Below are 7,719 nucleotides of genomic sequence, written 5' to 3'. Positions count from 1 at the left end.
GTTCACTCCGCAAGTGCCTAGGCCAAAGCTGGGAGCCGGAAACTCCATCTACCAGGGGCCCAAGCGCTTGAGCCATCGTCGGCTGCCTTCCCAGGGCCGGCGTGAGCAGGGAGCTGCCATCCGGGGCCAGCGGGGCACGGGACCCAGGCACTCCCAGGGGACATGCGTGCATTTTCATCACTGGGTCAAAAGGCCACCCCGACCACTCGTCTTGCAGTGACGGAGATGGATTATCAGCGCTTCAGAGGAAGAGAAAGCAAGAGAGAGGCCTCATGCCGAGAGGGCCGCCGGCCAGCATGGCTGACCCCCACTATTGCCGGCCGTTACTGTCAAATAACAAAGCGACCTTGTCCAGAAGCCCGGGGCCTGTATGGCTCTTGGAGTCCTGAACTTTCCTCTCTCTGCCCACTCGCTGTCACAGCCTGCGAAGGGGGCCGTTCTGCATCTCCGGGCTCAGGATTCACAGGCAGGGGCGCCAGGCAGAGCCTCCTTACCAAGTTTTGCTCCCATCCTGAGGACGGCGGGGAGTCCCGGAGGATTGAAAGAGCAGCCGGGCCACTGGGCTTGAGTTTGCAAAGCATCATGGCAGAGGAGCGCAGATTACGCGTCCTCTGCCGGTCTGCACCCTGCCCTGGGGACGTCCTGTGGGCCCCGCTCCGGTACTTTCTCTGCACCTGACGGAGTTCCCGGGCTGCAAGGGACCCCTGCCATTCATGCTGCTGTTTCACAAAGGATTCAAAGCAGCTCTGGGCTCAGAACGCTCTCGGGAACGGCCCCCTCCCCGCCGGCTTCGCCTTTAAATAATCAGAGCATAAACTGCGGAAGGGAAGGGTTGTGGACCCCAAGGGGAGCCCTCAGCTCGGGGTTCTCGGTCCCCCCACCGGGGGCTCTCTGGCTCTTCCCTAGACGCAACCAGCAGGAAGCAGGGAGAAAGTCGGGGGAGGGGAAGTCCAGCAGGGCCGGATAATAACAGCCTTGTTCCCAGGCTTATGTAAGCTGATTGGGCCTGGCCTGCAACCTGGCAGAGGGCTCCGAGGGCTGTAGATGTGAAGGTAGAGGCTGCCAGGGAGGCTGGGAAAGTGCTGGCGAGGAGGAGCGGGGGCCGGGTGCAGGAGGAAGTGGCTCCCAGCCCACCCCGCGGCCGGCTGCCACTTCGGATGCGGCAGGGAGAGCTGGCCCAGGGCTTTCAAAACCCCAGACTTTCTCAATCCTCCCTGCCGGCCTGCACATCAGCCCCGACCTCGTCTCACTCACACCTCCCCTTGACACACAGCGCAGTTCCTGTAACGGGGCTGGGCTGGGCGTGCGGAGGTGGGACGAGACGGGTTTAAAAGGACAGTGCAGGGGCCCCGGGCAGAGGCCGGCCACTCCCCACTCTGCCACTGCTGGGATGGGCCTGACGGTGGCTCAGACAGGTCTCTGATCTGGCCAAGGCCGGTGGGGTTAGGGGTTCTGCACCCTAGGACCAGGCCCCCTGCCTGCTGGGTGGGGGGAGGGGCGGGGAGGCCGGGCCAGGGGAGAAGGGGGACCGGCATTAGAATCCTGCGGGGAGGGGGTGGCAGGTACACAGGCAGGAAGCCCTTGCCCAGTCTTGCTTCCCCTCCAGGCCTGGCGGTCCTGGTGCTGCTGCAGTGCTGTGAGTAATGCCCCTCCCCCCACCCCCACCCACCACACACCTGCAGTCCTGGGAGGCGTGTCGAGGGCACAGGGAAGGTGGGGGGGGGGGGTCTGGCGAGGTGGGAGCCCTTGTCCAGGCTCTTCCAGGCCTCCATGCCACGAGTGGGTGTACGTTATCCGTGTCTCCGCTGCTCTGAATATTTGGGTTGGGGCTGTCCAAAATAGCGACTGTAAAAGGCTCGGGTCGGTGAGAGCTTTGCCCAGCAGCGGAGGGAGCGCTAAGGGAGCCCGGCCAGGGGAGACGGCCTGTGCCATAGCAGGGGTTAGGGGTGGAGGAGATGGGGCACTTCCCGGTCTGTCGTGATCCTGCACCCCGGCTCGGGGGAGCTGGAGATTGTGTTCTGAGGCTCCCGTGGGCCAGCTGCGGGCTGAGTTAGGGACACTTCTGATGGAGGAAGGCTGTAACGCGAGGGTCAAGTGTCTTGGGCTGTCGTGGGCTGGGTCCCTACTCTCCCTCAAGGCCACCTCCTCCAGGAGGCTTCCTGGCCTTGCACTGAGCCCTCACTTCGCTGGCATCCACACCCTGCGATCTGCTCCCACACAGTGCCAGGCACGGTCTCCCTCTGTGCCATGCACTTTCTGCATGCGCCGATGACCTGAGCCCCTCTCGGCTCACCCCCACACCCCAGCTACTCCACGGGCGCTCAGCCCAGAGGCCTCCATCCCAGGCCCCACCCCTGCCTTCTCCTCAGGCTCTGCCTACAAACTGGTCTGCTACTACACCAACTGGTCGCAGTACCGGGAAGGGGAAGGGCGATGTTTGCCCGATGCCATCAGCCGCTTCCTCTGCACCCACATCATCTACAGCTTTGCCAACATAAGCGACAATGAACTTGACACGTGGGAGTGGAACGACGCCACGCTCTATGGCATGCTGAACGCGCTCAAGACCAGGTGGGGCCCGGGGCCGGCCAGGGTGGGAGGACGGCCTTGCCCAAGGGCGCACAGAACCCACCTCTGGGCCCAGAGCTGGAGGCCTTGGCTTAAATGGGAGGGGGCAATGACGGTGGGTGTAGGGCAGCATTTGGGGTGCGCTTGGAGGCAGAGGCCCCTGGGAATGGCAGGGCCTCTCCTTCCCACTACGGGAGCCTCTCCAGGGAGCCCTGCCCTGGCTTCCCCACTGTGAAGAACAAAACTGGACAGCGACTGCCACCAAGTGTGGGACCACTTAGGACCCTGAATCCCAGGGCTGCGAGGACCACAGAGGCCTAAGCCAGCCCCTGGCCCAAAGCTAGATCTCTACCTACTGTGGCCTTCCACCATGGGGCCACTTGGTGTCACCTCACTTCACCCCTGCCTTCCCCCCTCCCTGTCCCACAGGAACCCCAACCTGAAGACCCTCCTGTCTGTGGGAGGGTGGAACTTTGGCTCTCAGAGGTAAGAGGGCACAGAGGGGGCTGCAACAGGGGTGAGGCCTGGGTCTCCCCACTCGCTGTAGAGAGGTCCCAGGGGCTCCAGGAAGGTTAGGCACAGAGGCCTAAATGGCCGTCAGGGGCCTGCCCCACGTACAGCCAAGAAACCAGAGCCCAGAGAGGGAGAGGGCCTTGCCAGGGGTCACGCAGCGTCTCCTGCTCCCCTGCCTATTTTGTTCCCGCTGTCTCTCAGACCTCCTCGGGCAGAGCCTGTCCCAGTCCCTCCTCAGCTGCATGGGCTCAGGCTCGCTGCTCCCCAGGCCCTGGAAAGCCCGCCAGAGGGCCAGGCACCTAGAACCCCTGTGCTGGTCACATTACGTGGTGCTTTTGGCCCTAGATTTTCCAAAATAGCCTCCAACACCCAGAGCCGCAGGCAGTTCATCAAGTCGGTGCCGCCGTTTCTGCGCGCCCATGGCTTCGACGGGCTGGACCTGGCCTGGCTCTACCCGACGCGGAGAGACCGGTGGCATTTCACCAAGCTCGTCAAGGTGCCGGTCAGAGGGGCAGGGGGAGGCGGGCAGGCATCAGGGATGGGGGTGGGCTAGATGCTGCCTCCTGCAATGGTCTCCTGAGGACAGGCAAAGAGGGGCCACAGCATCCTGGCTGCAGAGCCCTGGGGTGCCCTGCCCTGCAGATCGTACACACGGTGACCACGTTGGGAGGTTGGGGGGTCCCGGTGGGAGAGGCAGAGGGTCGGCACTGACCAAAGGGGCTCATCACTGCCCCCAAGTGGGGTATCCACTGTTCTGTCCCAAACTGATGCCACCTGCTACCCAGCCTGCACCGCATGCAGGGTCCTCCCCCAGCTCACCGGGGGAAGCCCAAGGGTCGCTGGTGCCCCTGGGGGCAGAGCAATCATCTACATCATCCCGGGATTTTGAGATCTCACAAGCTGGCTAGAGCAAAGCTCGGACTGAAAGCCGAACGGGCTCCAGCAGCGTCTGGAGCCCGCCGGGATGCCGCGCTGTCCCGCGGGTCCCTCCGGATAGGGAGCGTCCAGGAGCTGGTGGTGTGCATGGGACTGGGGCTGTGCGGTCCAGACGTGTTTTAGGACAAGGAGGTGGCCCTGACGATGAGGCCCCCGATGGGTTACCTTGTCACCTCCACCGAGCCATCAGAGTTGCTGATCACAGCCGTCGGGGGAGGGCGGTGAGGAGCTCAGGGCCTCTCTCGGAAGTCTCCCTTGTGCCTCCCAGGCCGTCTGCGCTCACCTGCCTCCCCCCCCCCCAGGAAATGAAGGCCGAATTCGCGAAGGAGGCTCGGGGAGGAGCAGAGCAGCTCCTGCTGAGTGCCGCCGTGTCTGCTGGGAAGGTCGCCCTCGACAGTGGCTATGACATCGCCCAGATTTCCCGGTGGGCAGACAGCGCCCTGCACGCCTCTGCCGACCCCCTCCCCCTGCAGGAGACGGGGCTTCTAGTCCCGGTTCTTCCAGAACCTCGTCCTGTGAGCTGGAACAAGTCGCTTCCCCGCCGTGTGCCTCAGTTTCCCCGTCTGCTGAATGGGGCATAATCAAGCCCGCTGTTCCCTTTCTGCATGGGGTGTCGCTGGCCTGTTGAGAGTTGCTATGGGTGCACTCTGGAAGGGAGCAGGTGCAGCTACACTCCTGCTGGCCGTCACAGGCTGCTTCCCCCACGCCAGGCTGGGCCGAGCGCTGGACCCTGCAGTGCCCACACAGCAGCAAGGAGACCTTTGGTTTCCAGAGTGTGAGGTGTGCTCAAGGCGGCCTCACCCCCTCAGCCGCCCCCTCTCCTGGGGCCTAGTCCCTCTCATCCCCTGGCCCCTGCTGTGTCTGAGAGTGGCAACCGGCAGCCCAGCGGCCTTGTGGCTCCAGAGGGACCCAGGAGACCCAGGAACGGAGCAGTGGCCTTGGGACCTTCTTTAGGATCCTGGAGGGGTGCAGACTTGCCGCTGGCACGAACCTTGGCAGGAGGGAGGAGGTGGCTATGCACCTGTGCCCGGTGGCAGGAGATCACGGGGCACAGTCTGGCTCCAGTGCTCCCGGAGCCATGGACACCTCCTCCCCCCGGAGCCATGGACGCCTCCTCCCACCATCTCGCGTCTTCGGCTCAGACCACTTTGGTCCTGCGCTGTCCTCCTAAGCTGCTTCCCACGCTGCTTTTAGTCTGCTTGCCCTGGAGCGGCAGGTGAGATGGAGGCCGGCCCCTAGACATGTGCGGGGCCATGACCCAGGGACCCACACTTGCCTCAAGTGCCCTTGTGGGCCAGGGCCGGTGCCAGGGCAGGTGGGCCGGCAGCCAGGACAGCGCTCCGGGGACCGCCTGGGACTTGACTTAGCAGCCAGCCCATCAGCTGCCTCCTGCCTCTGCTCACATCCTGCTGAGGCCTTGGATGTGAAGCCAAGGGCTTTTCTCATTTCCAGATACCTGGATTTTATCAGCATCATGACCTACGATTTCCACGGAGCCTGGCGCAGGACCACCGGACACCACAGCCCCCTGTTCCGGGGCCAGGAAGATGCCAGTCCTGACAGATTCAGCAACACTGTGAGTACCCAAGGCCCTGCCACCTGCCAGGGCCCACAGACCAACCCTCTCCTCAGTGCAGTCCTGCAAGAGAGAGGTTAACAGGCCCATTTCACAGATGCGCCAGCGGAGCTCCCAAGTCTGCATTCTCCATGGTTCTGGAGGTGTGGCTTGCAGGGTGGGCTGTGTGAAGGCAGGGCCTGGCTGGGAGAGAGCAGGAGCCTCCGCCTGCCGTTCCCTTGCTGGGAAACCTGAGCCAATCACCTGAGTTCTGCATCTGTCCAGTAGCGATTATGCCTGCCTAAGTTTAAAAGGGTTTCTCCTGAGAATGGAAGGAGGAAATGCACTTGAAACTGACGCCACTGCTTCCCGGATGGACAGGGAAATCCCAGATGCACCAGACACCTGCAGCCCCGTGTCGTGGCAGAGGGCTCGTTGCCCACCCTCCCTGACCCCTGCATCCCTCCCGGCTCTGTCCCCATCCAGGACTACGCTGTGGGCTACATCTTGAAGCTGGGGGCCCCTGCCAATAAGCTGGTCCTGGGCATCCCTGCCTTCGGGAAGAGCTTCACTCTGGCCTCTTCCGAGACGGGTGTCGGCGCCCCCATCTCGGGGCCAGGACTTCCAGGCCGATTCACCAAGGAGGAAGGGACCCTCGCCTACTACGAGGTAAGGGAGTCAGAAGAGATGGTGAGAGCCCCCAACACCACCAGCAGCCCTGGGGACGAGGCTTTTTCTTGTCTGGGAATAAAAAGATGTTCAGCTGACCTCACGCCCCAGAGGGAGAGATGGAGAGCCGAGACCTCTGCCACTCACTGGCCAGCAGGTGTGGACACGCGGGCCTGCCCCTCCCCACCCCGAGCTCCCAGGACACCTTCCTGGCCAGCAAGCAGGGTCTTCCTCCCAGCCCAGGAAACACACATGGCCGGGAGGCAGATTCTGTTTCAGTTCAGCCTCTGCTGCTCTGTGTGGCCTTGGACCAGTCCTGAACCCACATGACAGAGGAACGCTGGGAGGTTTGCATCTGTTTTATACAAAGCGGCAGAAGCTGAGGCTGCAGGATGGGACAAGGGGCTGGGAGAGATCGGGTGGGGGGTGGGGTGACTTCTCCCTGTCCCCTGCTGAGTCAGTGCCACTCCTGACATGAGCCCTGCTCTGCTCTCTTCTCAGATCTGTGACTTTCTCCACGGTGCCACAGTCCATAGACTCCTGGGCCAGCAGGTCCCTTATGCCACCAAGGGCAACCAGTGGGTGGGGTACGATGACCTGGAGAGCGTCAAAGCCAAGGTAAGCTTCCTCAAGGGAGGGGGCCCTGCCCGGAACAGCCGGAATCCAGTCTCCTGCACAGAGGACAGGGCTGGGGGCTGGTGTGTGGGTCTCGGGTACCTACTGTTCCCTCCCTGGGGGAGGGGCCCGCAGAGGACATTTCCCCCTATACGCCCCTGGCCCAGGGGACCCAGCCCTGCCCTCTGTGGGCCTCCTTTGCCAGGTGCGGTACCTGAAAAACAGGCAGCTGGCCGGCGCCATGGTGTGGGCGCTGGACTTGGATGACTTCCAGGGCTCATTCTGCGGCCAGAACCTACGCTTCCCTCTGACCAACGCCATCAAGGACGCCCTCGACGCGCCTTAGCCCTGTGTTCTGTGCACAGTGGGGGCCAAGGAGGTCCCGTCGGCCTCGGGCGCCAGCCGGCCAGGAGCCCCATTGCCTGCACTGCTGGGTCCTCGGCTGAGCCTCTGGCTCCCTCCCTGGGAACCTGTGCAGGAGACCGTGTAGCCTAAGACAGGGCGCTGAGCCCTGGTGGACAGGGAGGTGGTCAGGGCTGTGGCAGGGGCTGTGAGGGCCAGCATGGTGAAAGACCCCAGGTTAGCACACACCTGCCGATGAGTGGAAATGCTCACAGACCCCAAGCCTGGCCCAGGCTGCGTCTTCGACTCCCCACCCACGGCCCTCCCTACCAAAGGACACCATTTGGGCGAGTGCCACCACCATGTAGCCCCAAATCCTACAAGACCCAGTGACCCTGCTAATTATACCCTCTGCAAAGCCAGACTTGAAACCTTCTCTTAGGAACATAATCGCGTCTCCTACCCTTCTTCCCTTTCCTAATCCCACAGCTGTTCAATAAAGCACAGCGGCTTGTCGCATG

At 63.1% G+C, this 7,719-nt stretch overlaps 1 protein-coding gene across 2 annotated transcripts; it reads left to right on the top strand.

Annotated features, from left to right (window-relative positions):
- The first annotated feature begins 1,115 nt into the window (after positions 1–1,115).
- Positions 1,116–7,719, top strand: CHI3L1 (chitinase 3 like 1). 2 transcript variants are annotated; one of them, XR_011381347.1, is made up of 10 exons: positions 1,116–1,415; positions 1,607–1,636; positions 2,370–2,571; positions 2,998–3,054; positions 3,427–3,577; positions 4,320–4,441; positions 5,470–5,593; positions 6,059–6,588; positions 6,743–6,859; positions 7,062–7,719. XR_011381347.1 is itself a non-coding variant. In XM_008268558.4 (10 exons), the coding sequence occupies exons 1-10, from the start codon at positions 1,391–1,393 to the stop codon at positions 7,200–7,202; spliced, it is 1,152 nt and encodes a 383-aa protein (XP_008266780.2). In that variant the 5' UTR covers positions 1,145–1,390; the 3' UTR covers positions 7,203–7,719. The 2 variants fall into 2 exon arrangements, 1 of the variants encoding a protein (XP_008266780.2); XM_008268558.4 differs by having other exon boundaries at positions 1,145–1,415; positions 6,059–6,241.

The sequence above is a fragment of the Oryctolagus cuniculus genome, chromosome 13 (assembly GCF_964237555.1).
Source record: "Oryctolagus cuniculus chromosome 13, mOryCun1.1, whole genome shotgun sequence".
Lineage (NCBI taxonomy): Eukaryota > Metazoa > Chordata > Mammalia > Lagomorpha > Leporidae > Oryctolagus > Oryctolagus cuniculus.
Note: the sequence above shows the minus strand (reverse complement) of the source record. Positions and strands in the feature narration are given on the sequence as shown.

What these genes read in the sequence shown, in the direction of transcription:
- CHI3L1 (XM_008268558.4), top strand. Translation starts at nt 1,391, where the DNA reads ATGGGCCTGACGGTGGCTCAGACAG. An exon ending in CCTGACGGTGGCTCAGACAG is followed by an intron (nt 1,416 to 1,606) that starts GTCTCTGATCTG and finishes CTTCCCCTCCAG; the next exon opens with GCCTGGCGGTCCTGGTGCTG. An exon ending in TGGAGAGCGTCAAAGCCAAG is followed by an intron (nt 6,860 to 7,061) that starts GTAAGCTTCCTC and finishes CTCCTTTGCCAG; the next exon opens with GTGCGGTACCTGAAAAACAG.